This window comes from Vigna unguiculata, chromosome 5 (assembly GCF_004118075.2).
Source record: "Vigna unguiculata cultivar IT97K-499-35 chromosome 5, ASM411807v1, whole genome shotgun sequence".
NCBI lineage: Eukaryota > Viridiplantae > Streptophyta > Magnoliopsida > Fabales > Fabaceae > Vigna > Vigna unguiculata.
Window position 1 is genome coordinate 21,809,450 of NC_040283.1, and position 26,233 is coordinate 21,835,682.

The 26,233-nt window shown below is 31.6% G+C and overlaps 1 protein-coding gene across 1 annotated transcript; it reads left to right on the forward strand.

Moving 5' to 3' along the window:
- The first annotated feature begins 20,408 nt into the window (after positions 1-20,408).
- Positions 20,409-25,514, forward strand: LOC114183954 (carotenoid cleavage dioxygenase 7, chloroplastic). Its single transcript, XM_028071161.1, has 7 exons — positions 20,409-21,329; positions 22,120-22,248; positions 22,388-22,519; positions 22,962-23,237; positions 23,523-23,605; positions 24,464-24,778; positions 25,296-25,514. Exons 1-7 carry the CDS (start codon positions 20,567-20,569, stop codon positions 25,437-25,439), a joined length of 1,842 nt encoding a protein of 613 aa, XP_027926962.1. The 5' UTR covers positions 20,409-20,566; the 3' UTR covers positions 25,440-25,514.
- The last annotated feature ends 719 nt before the right edge of the window (positions 25,515-26,233 follow it).

Below are 26,233 nucleotides of genomic sequence, written 5' to 3' on the forward strand. Positions count from 1 at the left end.
TTGCAGCAATATTGTATAAAACGAAATTGCTCTACCTCCAGTAGAGGAAAGATTAAGGAAAATTGTATTTTGACAATATTTAGCACCCATGAACAATTGATAAAGTACAATTTTTTAATAACAAAAATATACAATGATAAATACTCAGTGAAAAGAAACTACAATAATTACTTTTTCAATTAAAAATAAAAGTTGTAAAGTAGTTTATGGTGTAAGTTAAAGACTTTGAAGTGATGGAGCACCAAACTAGTGTGGTGTGGATGAGCAATTAAAAAATAAGGTAGTATGTGCAAAGCTATCCTTTGCCTTAATTTTGTCGATACCGTTACTACTGTAATTTTCAGGGAGAGTTTTTCTACAATTTCTTTTATAAGAAATTACAAGAAATTAATATGTACGTTGAAGAGTTGAGATATTATCATGCAAATTGAATCCTTTTTCTCGTCAACTATCATAATGAGAAGGAAAACTAGCAGCAAAATATTTAATAACAAACTAAACGTGCCGTTTTGCGTCACAGCCGACGCTTGTGAAACGCTACAGCATCCTCCATTTTTCACTTCTAAAGGCCGTGTACGATCGACTTTAATTTGTTATTTTCTTGTAGTTGTTCATCTTGTTTATCAGATAGATGATCATGCAGCAGCCTCATCTTAGTCACTTTAATTTTTCTCATCAAAATTATAGTTATGTTGCTTATATGCTAATTTCTATAATAACTATAATAACTAATTTAAATAATAATTTATAAAAATAAAAATTATTAATTATTAAAATAGTTACTTTTATAAATAAAATATTATAATTAATATGTAAATTATTAAACAAATGTTAATCAAAATAAATAATAATAATTATAAGAAAAAGGCAGAAATATGAAAAATAAAATATTCATCAAGTTCAACACATAGTAATAATACAAGGACAACAATATAAATGAAGAAAGAGTAGAAATAATTCGGGTTAAGACACCATATAACACTATCCTTAGAGAGAAAATGTTCCTACTATACAAGACAACATACAATATTATGCACTTCTCTTCCAATACAACAACCCGTCAGATCGATCAAGTACAGTAAAGGATCTCCAAACCTTATGAATACTAACATCAATGTCTTAGAAGACAATATAGAATATAAGACTGAAACACTTGTTGTGAGTTGATGTGTTTATTGTCTTTTCCCTATGTACCTAGTTGGTATCTATAGAGAACGGAGACATAGGAATCAATTATCATCAATCTCATTTAAACAAAAAATATTTTGTAATCAATTTAAAAAACCGTTTACTCATAAATAACATTTACCAATAAAATAAAAGTCTATGAAAACATGAGTAACAGTATAATTTTTATTTTAATTATATAATTTTTAAATTATATTACAAATTTCCAACGATCCCCCACATAATTTAAAAAATAAAATAAAACAAAATATATCATCTTTTAAATTAAAATATTGTAGTTCAATGTAAGGAACCTTCCGGGTTTGAGCCTTACACTTAGTGCTTATAAACTTCCACCGAGAAAATGTAGAGACTTAATTATCTTGAGCTACATTCGTTGTGATCGGGTTTTAGTAAATAACACATACAATATCGTTGTTCATTATAGGTTCTAATTAGTGGGTGCATGTTATGACCTTTTGCATGTATCTTGTTGCACATAACAAGTAATAAATATCTTTGTCTTCATAGGGACTTTTGCAACAAATGACAAATCTGACGATTCTCAACTTAAATAGACAACAAAGTTCATAAAAACACAAAGAAACTCTGTTTAAAGATTTATCAAACAATTGGTGTGCAACAAGAAATTTAATGTAACATCCCGACCGGATATTACAGATTTAAAAATAAAACAAAATATTACATCAGCATCATTTATGTAAAAACTCATTCATTAATAATGCCTCATTTCCCAAAACACGGGAAAAGTAAAAACTTCATTAAAACCACCAATAAGTCCATACATACAAAAGTGTGAGTTTAGTCCAGTAGGCCATGGGCCTTTACATCATATGTTAAAATAGAGTGACAAAAACATGAACATAAAAATCCCCATAAACAGCCCCTCTCCGCAGCTAAGCCTCACTAGCTCCACCTGCATCATCACCTGCTCACGTGTACTGCGTACACGATCATCGCCAAACACAAGCAGATAGGGTGAACTAACAGTTAAAGCATACAAAAATACATATCACATATACATATACATGTTAACCCGTACAAATAGTATAACTACAACACAATTCTTTTTTATACTGCATGGCCACAACCATATCAAGTATCTTTTCTCTTCCCATAGAATCTTACTCTATTTCTATCACATGGCCACCACCATGTGCACTATACACTTAATGGAAGTCACGTTACCTTCCCTCCACATGGCCACCACCATGCATAACAAGTACATCAGGAAACTTCGTTTGAGTTCTTCTCATGGCCACAACCATGTAAGCAGTGTTCTATATCTTCTACTGAGTATCTACAGGTGCCTTGCTGCCACACCTATCGGCCACAACCGATAGAGCACGTGCGGAAACCATGCTACGGATCACACACCGTAACGCCAAGTGGAGTTCCAAATACGAACATAGTCCGTAACGTCCTAGGATTACCAAACTCGTCAACAACCACTGAGGAGGGCAATCTATCTGGACCTATCCGTACTGGCCACAACCAGCACACTCACACAGGCACACTCGCCAACCCGAGCCACAACTCAAAGTTTCTCGTGTTCATCCGCTATCCCGAGCCACAACTCAAGGAAAATCGTTCCGGGCCACAACCCAAAGAATGCCACGTGCTTAACCCCTATCCTGAGCCACAACTCAAGGATACGTTCCGGGCCACAACCCATGGAACACCAGCAAGCCCACCATCAAGATTACTTTAGAAGCCTTATAGACCACTCATTACGATTTTCGTCAATACAAATATAACTCAGCCTTGAACGCTCAATAACACCCTTACTCACTTAAGCCAAAAGCCTTTGTGCCTCCAATCTAGCCTATCTCGCTTAAGGTAGATCCACTAGCTTAGGCGAGCCTCTAGGAGCTCTGCAGAACATGTACTCTCGCTTAAGCGAGCTCACCCTCGCTTGGGCGAGACCCTCGCTCGCCCAGAATCGTAATTCATCTCGTCCAAGTGACGAGTCCTTCCAAACTGCACAAGTCACACTCGAAATCTCGCCTAGGCGAGAGACCTTCGCCTGAGCGAGACGTCCCCAATATCACCCTTCAACATGCGCGTATTCTCGCCTGAGTGAGACACGCTCGCCTCAGCGAGATGACGAGTCGCTCAGGACCAGACCCCCTCGCCTGCGCGAGATGGTCGCGTAACACAAGGTTTTCCCCTCTGCCACTCTCGCCTAGGCGAGCCTGGCTCGCCTGAGCGAGAAATGGAGACCCCAAATCTGTTCACGCACGCACACTATTAGAGATGGCAAATAAACCCGTGCCCGTGGGTATCACCCGAACCCGTCCCCGTTTTGACGGGGAATCCCCGCTTTGATTGGGTATGGGTATGGGTATGGGTAATACCCGAAATTTTCAACTGGGGATGGGGATGGGGATGGGGATATATATATACCCGCCCAAATACCCGTCCCCGCTTAAATTACTAAACTATTTATAATTTATTAAATAATCTAAAAAATATATATAAATAAATAATATATTTACACATAAAATATAATATAATATAATATAATATAATATAATATAGTATATATACATATAAATAAAATATACTTTTATATATATATATATATATATATATATATATATATATATATATATATATATATATATATATATATATATTTACACATATACATGTAATATAATATAATATAATATAATATAATATACATATAATATATATACATAATAATATAATATAATATATATAATATATACGTATAAAACAAATTAATCATTTAACTAGTGAGATCTTTTATAAACAAATTTATAACATTACAAATTTATAAAAATTTAAAAGAAATATATATATATATATATATATATATATAAAAGCATAAAATATCTACGCATATACATATAATATATATACATAATAATATAATATATATTATTATATTTATATTATTATATAATATAATATAATATATACTTAAAATAAATATATATCTATAAATATATATATATATATATATATATATATATATATATATATATATATATATATATATATATAAACATAAGATATCCACACATATAATATATATACATAGTAATAATAATATAATATATAATATAATATAATATATATAAATAATTATATATATATATAAACATAAGATATCCACACATATAATATATATATATACATAGTAATATAATATATAATATAATATAATATAATATAATATATATATATATATATAACATATTTCTCATTCTCTTTGTTTTTTGTTATACACTTTGTTTACTCTCTCAATTGTCTGGTTTGTTTTTCAAGATTTAATTTTGAAGGTAATTTTTCTTCTTCTTATTACATAATTTTTACTCTCTGTACATGGTTATGTTCAAATAGGTGTTCCTCAATTTCATTCTATGAAATAATTTTTAGGTTACACATTTGATTATCTTTATTTATTTATTTATTTTCATGAAAATGTTTGACTCTTATTTTGTAGCTCTTCTTTTTGTTACTTTGGTTATACACTTTTTTACTCTCTTTTAATTGTTTGGCTTGTTCTTTAAGGTTTAAGCAGATCTTCAAGGTACTTTTCCTTTTATCATAATCTTAATTATACATTTTTTTTTCCGTTATGTTATGTTCAAATGGATATTCTCAAATTTGGGTCACACATTTAATTATCTTTACTCCTTTATGATAATTTTATTTATTATTTATTTTTTGTTTCATGATAATGTTTAATTCTCAATTTTAAGTGCTCAATTGCATAAATCCTTAATTTAATTCAAGATCAAAAGATGAAGAATCTATGTTTAAATTTGAATTATTATTAATTTAATTTTGTTATTTGTGCTATTTCGTTTAAGTGGTATAATATAAATTTTTAATAGTATAAAAAATATTTGAAATATTTTTAAACTTGGTTATTGGTTTTCCTTTTATATTTTGTTAAAAAAGAAATTAACCTTTTTACTTTGTTTGATTTTTTTTTGTTACGTATGGGTATGGGTATGGGTATAAGAAAATACCCGTTACCCGGTGGGGATGGGGATGGGTCAAAAGTTGTATACCCGTTGGGTTTGGGGATGGGGATGGGGATGAATTTTTATTATGGGGATGGGGATGGGATCATGATACCCGTACCCGCCCCGCCCCGTTGCCATCCCTACACACTATCAACCATGCCCAATTCCACACTCCAAGACATACCAGAACAGTGTACACATATTGCAACAACACATGGGCATAATTCCTGACTCTAAAAGGTTCACAAATTTCCAATTTAACACAATTTTCATCCTAGCTCGTGCATAAACCCATTATTTTCAGAAACTTAGGTCATATTTTCAATAGAACAGTACCAACTCATAAACACCCAATCTCACCCCTTACAGCACGAATTCATGGCACAATACATATCAGAATCACAAGCATACAATCAGTTTAAACCAAAATTCGGGTTCGTCCTCCCTCTAAAACCTCTCAGAAAACAGCTTTCCAAACCCTATTCTCTTCTCAAAAGTTGCCTTTTATAGGTCTTAATACTTGGTAAGGTAAAAAAAAACGAGACTTCCAAACCCTATTCTCTTCTCAAAAGTTGCCTTTTATAGGTCTTAATACTTGGTAAGGTAAAAAAAACGAGACTGTGATTAACTTTGGTTTTCTGCTTAGTCTTTACCACCCTTTCCTATTCAGCCCACAATTCATCTTTTAACAAAAAGAGTTAAATTTTGACTCACCCAGGTTCAATCCCATGACCTTCCCAATGCTAAATCCAATCTAAACCACCAGGTCAACTTATGTTTCTTGCTAACACACACAACTCAAGCATTATCTCATACAAAAACGTGACCCAACATATTATTAAAACAATAAAAACAAATAACACACAATTGGCATACTTAGGACTCAAACACAAGTCCTCTCACACAATCAAAGTACTCTCAGCCACATGAGCTAGCACTTTTCCACATCATACATAACCGATTTTAATGTCATAAATGCACAACCCTCCCGCATTTATTATTTATTTATTTATTTAATTAATTAAATTCCGCGGATCTTACATTTAACATAAAGTATATACAATTGTCAAGAGTAGATTTCAATCACTTCATTCTCATCCATTGACAAACATCTCAATTCCATATTCAAGTCAAAATCAACTCACAAGATTACTCAAATTCTATTACCAGTGACTTTGAGCCTATGATAACTCATCAAGTTCTTATTCCTCAAATCCTCAACAAGTGAAATATGCATTAAGCTTAAGAGTCTTAAGATTACTAATGAATCATGTTATATCCCTAGATACAAGCTCCATTAGGTATTCAATTTCAGTTCTAGGTTCAAGAGACATTTTCCTACACCTCAAGAACCTCAAATCATGCATGGATGGACAAATCCAAGCAAACATTAAGCATGAAAATCAAATACTAACATTGAAATGGAAAAACATATGTATTAATAACACAAATTACACAAAAATTTAGTTCATTACATCTAATCACAATAAAAAGGTCTAGCTCTCCATGGTGGAGAACTTAGGATTTACAAATAGAAGAAATAAGGAAGAGATGGAAACCAAAGAGAATATTCAAGCCCTCTTCCAAGGTTCTTGGCAACTCCTCCATGCTCCAATTGTGGCTCCCATTCGCGTCTCCATCTCCAATTCGTAACCCATCTTCCTCTCCAACCCCAAAAGGGGGAAAATCACTATGAATGGAGGAGAAGACCCAAGGAGGAGTGAGAGAGCTTCCTAACACCCTAGCAACTTCCAAGAGGCTCTCCAAGTACCTAAAAGTGTTTCTCTATTGTGTCAAATGAGGAATCTCCCAAAACCCTCATGAGAAACATGTTTAAATACCCATTTTCAACATGTTTGCATCATTACCTCCTGGCGTTATCTTTGCACCGTTGGGCGTTATCAGTAAAACTCCGAAACAGGCAACTTCAAAGAGTCGCCGCCTGAAGGCACTCCTCCACTGCTAGGCGCCGCTGGCCACGCATGGCAGTATTCCTCCACCACTAGGCGTTGTGATGCTCTACAACTAATTTTCATTTTTGACTTTGTAACGGTGGGCGCGATTCCTTGGCGCCTGGCATGGGTATTTGGTTCAAAATCAAACTTCTGTTGTCCAAAACATGCTCCCTTGAGTTACTGCTTGTTTTCCTCCTACAAAAATGCTTCCTATTAACTTATTTAACATACTCAAAATAGAGATTAGAGATAAAACAAGGATAAAATAACTAAAACACAAAACAATACAAAACACACTAAACTTGAGAATATAACAAGATAAAAGCTAGAAAAAAGATGATTTATTGATGACAAAACACAAAACAATACAAAACACATAAAAATAGGTAAAAATAGACGCTATCAATTCCCCCACACTGAAAAACCTTGCTTGTCCTCAAGCAAAATGTAACTTGGCTTAGAAAGACTTCTACTAAACAAAGGTTAAACAACTAAGAAGTAAGTTTTGGTTCAAAATCAAACTTCTGTTGTCCAAAACATGCTCCCTTGAGTTACTGCTTGTTTTCCTCCTACAAAAATGCTTCCTATTAACTTATTTAACACACTCAAAATAGAGATTAGAGATAAAACAAGGATAAAATAACTAAAACACAAAACAATACAAAACACACTAAACTTGAAAATATAACAAGATAAAAGCTAGAAAAAAGATGATTTATTGATGACAATAAACACACAAAAATAGGTAAAAATAGACGCTATCAATTCCCCCACACTGAAAAACCTTGCTTGTCCTCAAGCAAAATGTAACTTGGCTTAGAAAGACTTCTACTAAACAAAGGTTAAACAACTAAGAAGCAAGTTCACACAATCAATTCAGATAACATTCATTAGAGATAAAACAAGCATAAAATAACTAAAATACAAAACAATAAAAAACACACTAAACTTGAGAATATAACAAGATAAAAGTTAGGAAAGAGCTGATTTATTAATGATAATAAACACACAAAAATAGGTAAAAATGGACGTTATCAACTTCCCTACACTTAAAACCTTGTTTGTCCTCAAGCAAAATGTAACTTGTCTTAGAAAGACTTCTACTCAACATAGGTTAAACAACTGAGAAGCAAGTTCACACAACCAATTCAGATAACATTCATTAGAGATAAAAACAAGCGTAAAATAACTAAAACACAATACAAAACACATTAAACTTGATAATATAACAAGATAAAAGTTAGGAAATAATTGATTTATAAATGACAATAAACACACATAAATAGGTTAAAATGGACGTTATTAACTCCTTCACACTTAAAACCCTACTTGTCCTCAAGCAAAATGTAACTTGGCTTAGAAAGGCATCTACTCAACAAAGGTCAAGCAACTATGAAGCAAGTTCACACAATCAATTCAGATAACATTAATGAATTCTCTCCTTTGAAAACCAAATTAAAGATAATGTGTGTAACTTTGCAATTTCTCAATCATGGTGCTCACAATTCAAATATCATAAGAATGTATGTATATGCTTTATAAGAGACTAACAACCATGGCAAAATTGTTTTCATTGATCAACCGAAGGGACCAATCCTCACTAGAAAAAGTGTTTCACTAAAGCACATTAATGTATGAGGGTGTGTGTTATTCTCTTTATTACCACTAGTTGCACATAATTTGACTTTGCTTTTCATTTCAAGAGCTAAGAGTTATCAAAACAGGAAAACATCAACAAGGACTTTATTTGGTGAATTGCGACAAGGCTAGGAAGGGAAATGGTGTTTCTAGGTAGTATGAACGAGTAAAAAGAGCAATCACATCAACTTGACAATTTTTGCATTCAACCCTCTTCTTTTTGAACTATAACACAACCAATCACCTCATTCCAACCACATTATTCATTTTTTTCTTTTTCTTTTAAAATAACATATTTATAAGAATGCATCACCTCAACCACAACCATATTTAATGTTCCTCATGTTTCCCCACTTTTGATAACTTCCCCCACACTTGAATCACACTTATGACCATGAAGAGTTTGCTCTGTCCACTTAAGGTGTGGTGGTCTAATGTTTTCAACAAGGATTCAAAAATGAAGGAAAGTTTCATTTGATGGTCAGAGGTTTGCACAAAGGTTTTAGTCTTTAAAAAATAGTTGGCTTTTTGGTTCAAAAATTGATGTAAGGAAGGAAAGAAAGAAAGGGAAAATGCCTTATTTAGATGTAGACATGCAATTGAAAATCAACTAGTAATGAAAATCAAGCAAAGTTAATTGTGCATAAAAAAAGATAGCTCTCAATAGATAAAAAATCTGAGGCTCAAAATCTCATTCAGTTTAGTCTTAAGGTTGTCATACAAATTGTCATAATCATTAACCACAATAAAGACAATGACAACATTCTCGTAATACCAACATGAGTACAACCACAAGCACAAGTTTTCACTTTGTCAAAACACCCTTGCAGAATATTCCAAATTCAAGTTATGATCACTTATACATGGTTCTCTTCAAAGTCATGCAAAACTCACTCAAAGTCATAAAACCAAATGTATCATATTTTTCAGACCAGCCAAGTCACACTTTTGATTATTGAAAGCAGGAAATGAGAATAGAAAAAGGAAAGCAAGTAACCTATTTTTAGGCATGTACACTTGTTGCTCAAATGTCTTTGCTCCTTGTGTATTCATCCTCATCATCATCAATATCTAGCACTCACAAGAACACAACAGATACTCGAACAAACAGGTTAACCTAATTTTTAGAAGCCAAGATTTGATAATTGAAAATTGAAAATCATATAAACAGGGAAGATAATTGAAAGGAAAAACATAAAAATAATAAGAAGAGAAAAATGTAGAACATAAACACAAACACAGAAACCAAACAACAATTCCAATATGCAGAATGATTAAAATAGATTTCCCAAGTAACCTCAGTCAAACCCCTTTTGTTGCAAGATCACTCAGTACTCTCAGAAGGTGATGAATACTGCTTTCCCTATTCTCTAAGGTAAAAACACTCAGACTATTATCTTCGTTTTATGGATCTATCTAGGTTAGAATGGTAATAAGCAAGAAACTTGAGAAAATATTTAAAATGAGAAAATGGAAATAGATAAGAAGATGGAACGAAAATTGATAGTCACATTTCTAAGAATGGAAGATAAGCCTAAGAGTTTAAACACACAAAAGGAAAAAAGACCTTTGATAAAACTCAAGGATTCTTGAATCACTCAAGAATTTAGGAGAATCACTCTCACTAAGATAGAAAAGATAAAACTCTAATCTTTTCTGAATAAAACTCAACTTGATTTCATTATAAAAATGGTTCAGCTTACAAAGGAGCTTTAACCATCAGAATTACAAAAGACACATAATTTTCAATTACAACCCACTTAAATCTATTAATGATCCATTCAAGCTAATAATGATCCACTGTTGAATTGCTGATTCTAACTGAAATTAAGGCAACCAAAAGTCATCCATAAGCATTCAACAAAGGTCCTATTGGTCTTTCAAAGGCTGGTTCTTAAGTTAACAAATGGGCCCTTATTTAACTTAAAAATAAAGAAACACTAAAGCTCATTAATTGGTCAACCCAAAATACAATTTGGTCAACCAATTTTACAAAGCATTGGGCTCTTATTTAAATAAAAGAAATTGCATCAACGTGGGTTGTTAGTTATCCTCAATTTGGGCCATATACAATTCACATCACCCCTCTTATTGCAAGATCACTCAGTACTCTCATAAGGTGATGAATACTACTTTCCCTATTATCTAAGGTAAAAAGACTCAGATTCCTCTTGTTGCGCCTATCTAAGCCGGACACACCTTACCTAATCCCTTGGCCTAAGCATGCATCAAGACTTGCATTAAGAACCAGAAAAAGTAGGGGCCAAACACACAGTCCAATCCTTGGTGAGTTGCAAAATTTGGTTTGATTTGGTTAGTTCGACTACTCAAATCCTATTCCTAGTGACTTTAAGCCTATGATAACTCATCAAGTTCCAATTCCTTGAATCTTCAACAAGTGAAATCATGCATTAAGTTCAAAAGTCTTAAGATTACAAATGAATCATGTTTTATCCCTAGATACAGATCCATTAGGTATTCAATTTCAGTTATAGGTTCAAAAGACATTTTCCAACACCTCAAGAACTACAAATCATGCATGGATGGCGAAACCCAAGCAAGCATTAAGCATGTAAATCAAATACTAACATTGAAATGCAAAAGCATATGTATTAACAACGCAAATTACACAAGAGTTTAGTTCATTACATCTAATCTCACCAATAAGGTCTAGCTCTCCATGGTGGAGAACCTAAGGTTTACAAACATGTTCCCTTGAGTTTTTGTTTGTTTTCCTTCACCATAAATGCTTCCTATTAACTTATTTAACACATTCAAAATATATATTAGAGATAAAACAAGCATAAAATAACTAAAACACAAAAGAAATACAAAACACATTAAACTTGTGAATATAACAAGATAAAAGTTAGGAAATAATTGATTTATTATGACAATAAACACACAAAAATAGGTAAAAATAGATATTATCATAATCTTATTACCCTCAACGACTCAAGTACTATTGATGCATCAATCCTTTGGTGAACGGATCCGCAAATTTTTCTGACCTAACAAAGTTAAGAAAATTAATACCATGAGTGATAACTTTCTAATAAATTTTTGTCCACTCTCTTGTTGCTTTCTTTTTTCAATAAATTTTTTTCTATAAGCTTTATAGCAACTTGAGTTTCACAATGCAATGAAGTATATGTTTATTTAATAATGATAAATCATACAGATAATAAATATTTGTGTGAGCAACACTAGTATTATAACAACAACAACAACACCTATAATAAAAAAAATATTAACTCCAGGTTTGGAATTAGATTTATAAATTTAAATAGAGTTTTTGAGAAAAACTATGTTTCTCCTCAATAAAAAAGATAAACATAAAAAAAAGAATAAAAATTATGCTTATGTTTTAAATATTGACCACTATCAAACCATGAAAGAAAAAATATTTAAAACATAAAAGTCATAAACATGATGTCAAGTAAATCAATTCCTTTGAATTTCATGTCATAAACAATCATTCCAAATTTATAAATCTGATACAATTTTTTTTCTCACAGAAATATGAAGATAAACCTTTTTTTCTCACATATGCATAGATTAGTTCAAGTGTTTTCCATAACTCTAATAGTTTTAGTATGAAAAAAAGTCATTTTATAAATGTTATCATACGAAAAAACTTAAAATGTTCTCATGATATAAAGTATCTTCAGCATAAACATGTTTTAGAAGTAGATGTTAAAGTATCAATTAATATAATAAAACAAAAACAACAACTTCAAATATAAAAGAGAATAAGCCAATTTCAATGAGTCAAAATTTCATTTGATATTGCTAGTAGAAAAAAGAAATCACATGTAAACTTCTTATACTTAGATGAAAGTGACTTAAGCATATTCATAACATGTTAGGTCAGAATTTTCTCTTTAAGTGACTTATACAAATATATTATATAATTTAACTTTGAATTTTGCATAACAATGAACAAACTAAAATAACAAAGGATTTTCTCTTCAAGAATGTTAAGCAAATGTTAATAAAAATAAATAATAATAATTATAAGAAAAAGACAGAGATATGAAAATAAAATATTCATCAAGTCCAACAAATAATAACAATACAAGACAAAAATATAAATGAAGAAAGAGTAGAAATAGTTTGGATCGAGGCACACATAGCATTATCCTTAGAGAGAAAACGCTCTCATTGCACAAGGCAAGTCACAATATTATACGCTCTTCTCCCAAGATATAACAACCCGTCAGATCAATTAAGTACAGCGAAGAATCTTCGAACCTTATGAACACCAATATCTTAAAGGACAATATAGAGCATAAGACTGAAAACACTTTTTGTGAGTTGATGTGTTTGTTGTCTTTTCCTTATGCACTTAAGTGATATTTATAGATAGAAAATGAAAACATAAGAATCAATCTCATTTAAACAAAAAATATTTTGTAATCAATTTAAAAAACTGTTCACCCATAAATAACATTTACTAATAAAATTAAAAGTCCATTAAAACATGAGTAACAATAGATTTTTTATTTTAATTATATATTTTTAAATTATATTAAATATTTTCAACATAATTTGGTCTCTAGAATTAACAACAAAGGTTTTGGTTACGAAGGAAATTAGTTTCTAAAATGTTCAAAACATTTCCATTGCATAAATCACATTCTTAGTTTACTTAAGCATTTTATCAGTCACCTATTGCATATTAGGATTTCACTTACACATTTTCACAAACAATTTTCATTTTCATAGCTTGGCATTGTTTTAGGTAGTTTCAAATTTCCAAACATGTTTAAATACACTTGTTCATACATTCCATGCATTCATACATGGTTTCCATGTATTAGAATTCATTTTAGTAGATTAAATAATTTCATTCATATTCATAAACCATGCATTTAGTCAAGTTTTGAGTGCACTTTTAGATATACTTTCATGCATCATTTTGTTGGCATTTTGGGATCATTTTTAGCGTTATTTAGAGTATTAGATTGTATTCCCCTTTGTTACATATACAATTCAGATTTCACATGTCTAAATCAACCATCACCTTCATTTCCTTGGATTGATATCCCGGTTATCACTCTATTAGAAGGAGAATCATGATACTTTTGTTAAATTCTTTGGCAATAAATGATTTAGCAAAATAACAATGATAAAAAAAGAAAGAATAAATTGAAGTGTTAACTAACATTCTTCATAGATAAACGCCTAGTGAGGAGGGTAATATGTGGCCCTAGTGTTTGGGTTGTTAGAAGTAGTGTCATAACCATGTATAGTGTAGAAACTACTCCATTTCCTTGTCCATACACGAAGTGAAGAATTTGAATGATCCACACAAATGAGCACTATGAAGGTGAAATATTTTTCCATTATTATATTAGAAGACAGAAGAAAGGTGCGCATGGTGTGTGAGTATGGTGTTGAATAATATAGTAAGCAACTTCAAACTTACCCAAAGAATATTAAACAGCTTGGGTGGGAATTGGTACTTGAATGGACATGACTCTAATTCACCAACTCATTATAGTGCTTCCAATACTTTCCAACAAAATTTTAAACAAATGAGATTTAATCACACTTTCACTACCAATTTTTAAGTTTTAGTGGCGCACACAGGAATAAGTTTCCGAGCAACATGTTAGCTGGAGTACTTACAACCCAAAACTAGTTTATTGTGAGGATCATTCTAGTTTCTATATATTTTAATGAATCTGTATATAACCTATGTAACACTGAATTTCGTACAATACAATAGTTCATAAGTTTTATAATGTTCAATGATACTAAATTATTTGATTTGTCTTTACTTTATGGAATATAAGAGTTTAAGATGCCACCAAAGGAGACTCTTGTCTCACTACAAGGTTGATTCTAGAAGAGACAGGGCACTCACTGTGTCATGCAATGCACAAGACATGTTGCTTCCACGCAGTAATTTTACATTCACTTGTAAGTAATTATAAGAAAAAGAAAATAATAATAATAATAATAATAATAAAATCTTAAGCAATCAGTTTGAATATGATATAGTACGGGGACATGTAAAGAAAAATGATTAGAAAATGGGCATTAAAGAAAGAAATTGTAGGGTTGGAAAAGAAAGAAGTAAACGAAGGGTGATTAATTAGTGCAAAATAAAGTGGGCCACTAACCGTCTAGCCAATTAAGAATGAAAAATATGGGTATGGAGTGTGGTGAAGGTGAAGTTAGATTGCAAATTAATTACAATATTAAGAGCAAGAAAAGTAAAATTTATTGATTGTGGGAATTTTGGGAAATGATGAGAATGAAAATGAGAGGATGAAATCAGCATCTTCCTCTTTAGACGGCCAATTCTTGTGATCATGTAAGCAGAATCACACCAACTACAAACTTCTGAATCAAACATTCATCATTCTTTTCTCTCTTCAACTCACCCTAATTATTAACATTAATTTCAAAGTCAATTTCTCTCAAATGCCACCCTTTCCATGCCATTTTTCCACCTCCTTTTCTTTCACATATTTGATCATACCAACTAAATTGTTGCATATTTTATTTTATAGAGATCCATATTTAGTAAATACAAGACAAATTTATTATATATATATATATATATATATATATATTATCTTCTAAATTGATTTTGTAAAATTGAATTAATTTAAAACATGATATTAGAGTTATTTAAAACTATTCTAACAAAATTTATTATTTATTATGTTGTCATGCCTATAAGTATATACAAATCTAATTTTAGCAACATGATTATATTGTTGAATTAACTTAAAATTAAATTTTTTAATGAAAATTTCCATATTCGTTGTATTGATGATTTCATAGTATTATCAATTTATTGCTGCCAAACTATTGATGTATAATACTTCTATAATAAAATTTAGTAGTAATATTTATTATTATAAAAAGTTGTAGTTATTTTGTAAAGAATGTGTACGTTTCGGTAATATAGAAGTATAATAGGTTAGGATGAGATATATACTTGGATGCAAAATTATTATTAGGTATAATTAGTCGCATAGTACCCAGTTTGGTACTGAAGTTTCTAATTGGTACCCGGTTTAAAAAAAGTCTCAATTACATACTCAAATTAGTTTAAGTGCACCAATTGAGTCCATTTCAGTTGACGCCGTTAGAAAAGTTAACGTTGACTGATAGAGGTTGGTCTCTGAATTAAATTTGGAACACGTGGTGATTAATTTTTACTGACGTGGAAATGTGGGGAAGAATATTAAATATGTTTTGTAATGAAAAAATAAAAAAAGAAAAGAACGAAAATAAAAAAAGAAAAGAACGAAAATAAAAATTAGGGGCGAGAAGTTAAAAAGAAGTGGCAGAAGGTTGTGATAAAGACGTGAAATTGGGGAAAGTTGAAGCAGGGGAGACGAAGTTGTTCGCGAGGTGGTGGAGAAATTGAAGGCAGATTTGGAACACTGAAGTGTTTCTCTAAAATAATTAGGGCACCACGAAGTGGTGCACGATTGTTCGCGAAGTGTTATAATTTTAGTATTTTTCTAAAATAATTTTAATATGTTCAGAAAGATGGAAGAAGGAATAGGAGAGTGAAAGTGGTGGAATAGCAGAAGGGTTTTTGGTGGGTTTTGCTTCCCTCACTCCATTATTCCCATTCCCAGTTTTTGGCGACCAATTCCAGTATTTCCTATCCTACACCCTCCCCACTCCTCCTCTCGCAGTTTCTCCTCCTCCACTCTCTCCAGAGGCGACGGCGTCTCCCTCTGCTGCCAGATGTGGATCGACGAAACAAAAACGAGGAGACGCTCTGCTGTTGGGAACCCCACGAAGAACACGAACAACCTTCTTTACGAGACATTGCGGAATTGGAAAACGAGTGGAAGAACAAACGAAATTAGGGCACCACTTACTGTACGGATATTGATGAAGAAAAAACTGGATTAGGGCAGAAGATAGGGAGGAAGAAGACAACGAAAATGGGGGCAAATCTCCTTTAAATGTAAATACCACGTGGTCACTGTACAATTATAATTTCAACCACTCATGTGTTATTATTTGACACGTATCCCTTCTGCACTGCCACCTCACCTTTTTCTAAACGCCGTTTCTGAACATTTAACGGTTTGGACTCAATTGGTGCACTTAAACTAATTTGGGTACGTAATTGAGACTTTTTTTAAACCGGGTACCAATTAAAAACTTCAGTACCAAACTGGGTACTATACGACTAATTATACCTTATTATTATTTGAATTTGGACTTATGGAACGGTTGGGTACCTATATTTTCTTGCCTAATTAATTTATTGCTTTATGATTAAAATAAAAAAAAACCGTCCATCTATCATCTCCCTTATTTAAATATTTAAATTTAATATTTTTTTTCTTTCAGATTTTATTGGTATTCGCAGTGAAAATATAATCATTTTAAGATTATATATTTAACAAGCAATAATTTCATACTAGATTAAATTGACTATTTAGATTGAAAGAGAATTCATTTTCTTCATCTATTTTTTTTTTATTAAGACGTCTTTGTGTAGTTGATCAATTGATGAGTGCTAGATTATATAAATCAACAACTAAAATTCAATGATTGAAAATTCATGGGATACTGGCAAGATCTGTGTGTTCTTGATATTAGGTTTTTCTTATTAAAAAAAGAGAAAGAAGCCAATTAAAATTGGAAATTGAGCTCATGGTCTTAATAACTTCACTAGCTAGCCTCATTGCTTTAGTTTGAAAAAGGGAGGTTCTAAATTGGTGCAATTAGAAAAGTATAGAAGATGAATAAATATTATTATTTTCCTTTTATATTTTCTATTTATTTTTTCTGCCATTCTAATTGGCATCAATTGTGCATGACATGGAGACAACATATGATGGAAATCATTATAGATTTGTTGATTAGTGGGAAAAGTTTGTCTCGGATAAGTAGACAAGAAATAAACCATGTTACTTATTAAATACTACAACAACATTCAATGATAAGTTGACAATGAACGGGTCACATTTTAGAAGTGATTTTAATTAGTGCACATATCACTTTTCTTGCTATGTGTATTACTTTTCCTTTTATTTTCTTCATACGGTGGAGGATTTCAGATATTATAATGCAAATTGTAACTTTTTCTCGTCAACCCTCATAATTAATTTGAAGAGTAATTATGTTTAGTATGAACATATTTAATAACAAAATCAATGAATTAAAATGGCACGTAGCAATGAATTCATTAGGTTGTTTATACTTTTCTATAAGTTATCAACGAAATGTACATTGAATAACACCTATTTTTTAGCATTGTATTTAAGTTTTAAAAGTCTTTTAGTTAATAATCTTCCAAAGTTATGTTCTCTTTTATGATTAATTTCTAACATGAAGTTTTTTTTTTTATTAAAAGTTGAGTTATAGAAAAAATTACTAATAGAATTAATTAAATATAGATGAGTAAATCTTAAAAAGAGAAAGTTAATTACTATTAGGAATCGAGTAAATAAAATAAGCATTTTATCAATTTCAATTCATATACATGAATTGACAATATTAAAAAATTTACAACAAGTAGTGCATACTTAATTCTTATTATAGATAAAATTAGAAATTTATACGATATTTTCGGCACTATTTTCTCTATCATATAAACAACCTTTATATTTTTCTTTCCTATATCTTTCTTTACTGGTTATTTTATTATATGAGGATATTATTTGAATGTAAATTTCTATTTCAATTTATCATCTCTACTTAAGATTTTTTTTCTTTAATTAACCGAGAAAAGTAGAAAATTAAAGAAAATAAGAGAAATAAAATATGAAATTGTACCGTCTCGGCTCAATTCCCATCAAAACTCAAGCATCCAACGCAAGTCAAGCACCTCAGAACGGTGATGAATGGAGTTTTCCAAGGAGCAAGTCATCAAGAGGATGAGGTCTTCATTCTAGACACGAGGTGAAGCACCTAGGAAGCAACTCATCTAGAGGATGAGGTTTTTATCCTAGATGAGTTAAATCGCCTGAGGAACAGCTCGTCTAGAGGATGAGGTCTTCATCCCAAAGACGAGGTGAAGCACTTGGGAAGCAGTTCATCCAGAGGATGAGGTCTTCATTCTAGAAGAGATGAAGCACTTGAGGAGCAGATCATCTAAAGGATGAGGTCTTCATCCTAGAGATTAGTCAAAGCACCTGTGAAAGTAGCTCATCTAGAGGATGAGGTCTTCATCCCAAAAGCATGGTGAAGAGCCTGAGGAGCAGCTCGTCCAAGGGACGAGGTCTTCATCCAGAGACGAGATGAAGTGCTTGAGGAGTAGCTCATCCAAAAGACGAGGTCGACCTCAAGGGGATGAAGCGTATAGGGAGCACCTCGGCCAGAAGATGAGGCTACCCAAAAAGCGTCCAATATCTGAAAATCTCACATAGCAAAGCCCAACCTCAACGCATATACCCATACTCTAACATGAATATCTAGACATCCAGTATCTAGGGAGGTGGCTTGAAACTTTCATCACTAGATAGACCACGATCTCACAAGTAGTTATAACTGTCGTATATTAAAGAAAAAATAATCCAATGTGAAACTGACCGTCCCCTTTACAAATACGGACGAGTTCACTTTTGCAAGGGGACATCTCTTTTGTGCGAACGCGAGGATTTTAGTTTCTAAAGCATTTTGAATATTTGTTGACGGTAGAAAGAATAAGTAATCTTTCTTTTACTGAAACAAAAATTAAGTTGTTTAAAGAAGTAAATAAAATATATGAAAAATGTGTAAATAATTTAATTGATGTAATAGAATAATTTCTTTGTATGTATTAATATAATTACAAAAGAATTTATAAAATAATTTAATTTATTTATTATTTAATTATTTATTTTAGTATAATAAAAGACTTAAATATTAATAAATAATAAATAACGTAAAAAAATCAAATATATTTTATTTGTACAATATTTTCTCTATAAATCATGTGAAAATTATTGAAAAGTTTAACATTAAAATATTTTCATTCTAGGTGTTTTACATACATATTTTTTTAATTCTTAAATTTTAAACTTTCTTTACGATTATTTTTTTTTTCTAAACGCGCATTTTCATCTTTAAAGATTAATTATGCTGATTTATTATAAGAAGATTGATTATAAACAAAGAATTATTATCATATTAAGAGTCACGTCTATTAAAATTAATTCAAGACGATTGAAATATTTTTTTTATTATTTTCTGAGACTTCTTTTAAAAATAAAACCCTGACCGTGACCGAAATGCATGCTTCGAAATTGACAATATCTCAAATGATCGACAATGATTTCAGGCTTGGTATATGAACACAAAGTGTAAAGCTTCAATGTTATATGATATAAAATTGCTCTTCCCAGTGTTCTAAGTGGCAGTACCAGAGAGAGGAAAATTAAAGACCTTCGACTCAAGGAGCACTAGCAATTAAAAAATAAGCTACTCCTGTACAATGAGAAAAATAATAGTAGGAGAAAAATTATAAGGTAAAACCAAACAAGACAAACTATATATGTACAACCAGAGAAAATCGAAATGCTCCATGTCTGCCACTTGAAATACAAGAATTTTGGCGTCCACCACACTTTAAATAATGCTGCCATATACACATACTACCCCACATCAACATGAACATTGATCCACCACAAACCAAAATAACCATGCAAAACCCATGATGGCAAATCTGTAATTAATGGAAACTCACAGTGCAATACCACATACCAACTATTCCATCTACACATTTATATACCACACTCTTTTCCACCTTCACATGCCAACAAAACTCTCAAACTTCATTCACCAAACCCATTCTCACTCCCAAAGATGCAAGCCAAACCCATCCACAACACCCCAACATACATTCCTCCACCCATTAGGCCATCACCTCCGCTGCACCAAACCCCCTCCTTCACACCACCAACCAAACCCCGTGCAATCTCCATTTCTACACCCAATACTCCTGTTGCCATACCAATCCCACAAACTATTGAACCTGATGACTCCATAGCTGCATACTATGACTACCAATTCTTGTTCATGTCCCAAAGATCCGAAGCAACCCGACCCGTTACTCTGAGCACCGTGGAAGGTGTGATCCCGACCGATTTCCCCGCCGGCACATACTACCTAACCGGACCGGGGCTATTGACCGATGATCACGGCTCCACGGTGCACCCTTTGGATGGGCATGGTTACTTAAGGGCATTCACTTTTGATAATGTTACTAAGAATGTGAAGTACATGGCTAAGTACATTAAAACGGAAGCACATGTGGAAGAACATGACCCCAAGACGAAGAAGTGGAAATTCACACATAGAGGACCATTTTCTGTGTTGAAGGGTGGAAAAAAGGTAGGGAACACTAAGGTCATGAAAAATGTGGCTAACACTAGTGTTCTAAAGTGGGGGGGAAAACTCCTGTGCATGTGGGAAGGTGGGGAACCGTATGAGATCCAAGCCGGTACGTTGGATACGATTGGACAATACAACATCATGGATGGTCTTGATTTCGAAGATCATCATGATGAGAGTAGAGGTGGTGATGTTTGGGAGGTGGCTGCCAACTTATTGAAGCCTATATTATACGGTACGCATTCATTCATACTTTCTAATAATTACGTGTACCTGCATTCGACACTTTTTTTTTTTTTCTGCAGTAACTTGTATGATTCAACTTTAGAACTGTTTATATGTATAGTTAATCAGAAATTTGTGTGTTGCAGCAGATAGGTTACTGGTTTGAAATTTTGATAGTAAATGTACATGAATTTAGTAGGGCAGTGTGATAACCATGTATAGTGTAGAAACATGAACTGAAGAGTTTGTATATGACATGACAAGATGGGCACAAATGAAGGTGAAATATTTTTCCATTATTATATTACAAGACACAAGAAAGGTGGGCATGCTTTGTGATTATGGTGTTGAATAATATAGTAAGCAACTTCAAACTTACCAAAAAGAATATATTAAACAACTTGGGTGGGAATTGGCGGTTCAATGGACAGGCAGTAGCAGTATGGGACTCTTGTTAAGCAACTCATTATAGTGCTTCCAATACTTTCCAGCCAAATTTAAAAAAAAAAAAAATTGAGATTTAATGACACTTTCACTACCAATTAAGTTTTAGTGGCACACAAAGGAATAAGTTTCAAGATACATATTAGCTGGAGTACTTACAAGCCAAAACTAGTTTATTAGTGAGGATCATTCTAGTTGTCAAAGAGAAATTAAATATATCGTCTTGATATATTTTAATTAATCTGCATAAGCCATGTATCATTGGATTTCGTACAATACTATATAGTTCACATAGGTTTTATAAAATATTCTATGATACTAAAATATTTGATTTGTCTTTACTTTACGGAATAAAGGAGTGTTTAAGATGCCCCCAAGGAGACTCTTGTCTCACTACAAGGTTGATTCTAGACGGGACAGGCTACTCACTGTGTCATGCAATGCGGAAGACATGTTGCTTCCACGCAGTAATTTTACATTTACTGGTAAGTAATAATCACAAAGACAAATATTCTGAAAAATTAACTTATTTTACTTTCATTTATTTTCTGCATAAATTTATTGTGAAATATGTTTTTGATTTTGCAGTTAAATTTTGACCTGTACTTTTTGTATTCTCTGTAGAGTACGACTCAAATTTCAATGTAGTGCAGAAGCAAAATTTCAGAATACCAGATCACTTGATGATCCATGATTGGGCCTTCACAGATACCCACTACATAGTATTTGCCAATCGCATAAAACTTGATGTACTAGGTAAGATCTGATGTTTGAAAATCTGCACCAAATTTTCTTCTTTCGTAATAAATAATAATTTCCTAATTGCTATCGATACAATATAACTGTATCAAAGTCAAGTAAGAAAAACTTTATAGGCTTACGATTATTCTACTGATAAAATCTTATTAATAATATATTAGTGTTTTCGGTGAGGAGATGTAAACTTAATTATCTATTCCTCTTTTCCTTCCACTTTTACCCTCATATACCTTATCTCAATACTAATTACATTCATTATTAGTGGATCTTGATTCCTATATATATATTCAAAAAACAATAATAAAATCTTAAGCAATCACTTTCAATATGACTAAGCTACCTGATATAGTACGCGCACATGTAAACAAAATCATTAGAAAATGAACACCATGTGTTTGAGGTTATGTCAAACAGAAGCTCTAAATAAAATACTTTTCAGGATCAATGGCAGCAGTGTATGGAATATCTCCAATGATATCAGCATTAAGAGTAAACCCAAGTAAGAGCACATCTCCAATATACCTGATTCCAAGGTTTCCAGAGAAACAAAAGGGCAAAGAGAGAGATTGGAGAGTAGCAGTTGAAGCACCTTCACAGTTGTGGTTGCTTCATGTTGGCAATGCCTTTGAAGTTAGACATCAACATGGGAATTTGGATATCCAAATACAAGCTGCTGCATGCTCTTACCAATGGTTCAATTTCAGCAAGTTATTTGGTATGTTCTTAATTCCTTAATTTTTCTACAATAATACAATAATATTAAAATATATTATGTAATTTATTCCACATCAAAACCTCTACAGACTCGTGATTCTCTTAATAAATAAATGATTTTTTTTTCCCTGGCAAACATCCTTAATGTGAATGGAAGTAGTTTGCTTGGTTTTTTCTAAGGTAAAAGGACAGAACAATGAATTGAGATGTTCAATAAAGTAAGTAGATTTGTTAATCATAAACAAAAGTGTCTCTGATAGAAACACCATTTGGGCTAATTTATCAGGATACGACTGGCAAAAGAGGAAGCTAGACCCTGCAATAATGAATGTAAAAGGTGGAACTGAGTTATTGCCTCATCTTGTTCAGGTATATTAATTGATGCTCTCCTTATTCCTAATTTTAATAAAAAAAAATAATATTAAGAGAAAGAAGATAAAAACAATGCAAGATATAAATTTTTTAATAAATAAAAAATATGAAGAGAAAGAAAGTGAAAACAGTACAAAGGTATCGGGTTTAGATTCCTTCTGTCTCTCTGTACAGTATCTTCTTACCAAATATTTCATGATTTTAATATGGAAAATAATACTCACACTTTTCTAAGCAAAAATATACACCCACTTTAATAATACAATTATATATTTTAAAATTTTAAATTAAAAAATAAATAAAATATTTTTAATTTTGAATTGTTAGGTATAAAAAAGACACTAACTTCCTTTTTAAAAAAAATTGTAGTTATATCAACCAAATAAAGAGTATATGTAACATGCCTAAAGGATTACGCACCCCATTAATTTCAACCCAAAGGATTTTGTTTTAATTTCTTTTTAATGACCAAAAGAAAATAGATATTTTGAGCTATTATAAGCTACTTCACATTTTGTATAACATTATATGCGAAAACAACTACAATTTTTTGAATGATTTATGCAAAGTATTTTTATTATGAAATCAAAATTTATTGAATTATTACAACTGCAACTCTTTAGAAAAATAAGTAAATTAGATCATATATATTTATGAAAATTTATTTACAAAATTTCAAGTGAAACACATTATATGAGATAAATTACATATGGTGTATTTATTCATTAATGAGAAGGTAAACTATATGATATATTCATTAAAATGAACATAAACTTATCATAACGCGTTAAAACATGTTCATGAGATTTAATTGTGTTGCTCTTTTGCCACAACATGTTGTACAACATGATGCAGGTATCTATAAAACTAGATTCAGACAACAATTGCCAAGAATGTGATGTGAAGCCTATGAAAAAATGGAAGAAATCCTCAGATTTTCCTGCGACCAATCCAGCATTTTCCGGGAAGAAAAACAAATATCTGTATGCAGCAACAACCTTAGGATCTCGAAAAACATTACCATGTTTCCCTTTCGACACTGTTGTGAAACTAGATCTAGACACTGATTCTGCACAAACTTGGACTGCTGGAAGGAGAAGATTCATTGGTGAACCCATTTTTGTTCCCAAAGGTGACGGAGAAGATGATGGCTATCTTCTTGTCGTTGAGGTGAGTATCATGTTAATTTGTCGTCTACGTTCTTTACTTCATATGGGTATCCATGTATGAAATATTCTCTTCAAAAACGGTTGATAATTATAATATTATCACCATGAAGGAATATACCCTAAAGAGTGATTAATGAGAAAGACAAGATAATTTTTTATATGTACTTAGTACAACATGACATAGAACTTTGTCCACATTAATTTAGAGCCTTGTCAATTATATTTGCCTATTTTTTTTTAAATAGGTTTCATTAAATATTGATCTGATTTGGTGTTTGCAAATTTAGATTAATGTGTCAAATGTAAAAGTAATCATATATATTTAAGTTTGACTTGATGAACTAAATATTCAATTAGTATGAAGAAGTTGTGGGTGGTGTTTTCTGACTAAAGGTTTTGCAAGATTTTTCTTTATAAAAAAAATGTCATGTCACGTGTGAAATGAAACTTTAGAAGAGTTTTTTTTTTTTTTTTTTTTCTGTTGATGATATATTGAAATTAATTATTTGTTTTTGCAGTATGCTGTTTCAATGAATAGATGCTACCTCGTCATCTTGAACCCAAAAAGGATAGGATCAGATAATGCCCTTGTTGCCAGGATCGAAATTCCAAGTCACTTAAATTTTCCTCTAGGTTTTCATGGTTTCTGGGCAGCTAATTAGATAAAACCCTAATTAAGTTATTACAAATTTTCTTTTATATTGGAAATTCAGAAATTATATTCAATATTGATGCAATTGATTGTACAGTTTCCCGATACGATTATTTATTAATACGTAGTTGTAAGGTTTTTTTTTTTATCTAAAATGAGCAAGCCATGTAAGTTGTTAGCAATCAATAAAATATGTGTACAATTCAATTAGCAAGTTTCTCTTCACATGCCTTATCCTTGTGATAGATATGAGAGCTATAAAAATTTAAAGAGCAAATATATCTAAGTATTTTCTTCATCTTCCAAATGTGATGAACTACCAAAGTATTTCACTAATGAACTTATTTTTGTAAACTACAAAGGATTTCACTGATCACTCTAACTAATTACAAGTAGTAGCACTATTACCTCTCATTTATATTAGTACATAAATTAACTTTTGAGTATCTACTACTCTTCCCTTAAAATTAAGCATTATACAAAACATCACTCTTGGCATTGAACAACATCACTTTGCCTATATAACAAAAAGTTGTTTAAGAGAATACAAGGAAAATTCTCAAGAAAGACAATACATGAAATAGATGCTCTTGTACTATTTAACTTCACAACGATGAAGAATTTACAAACAACGTTCTCACTCTAACGTCATATTGTAGATGATCTTTTACTAATTACTATAGAAGCTTTTTAAACTTGTTACATGCAAAACTTATGCAAGATGTGTGTAGTTTATCATTTTTATACATAACTTCACTTCTATTTATAAATGTCCTAAATGAATTATTGTCACTTGTGCTTTTT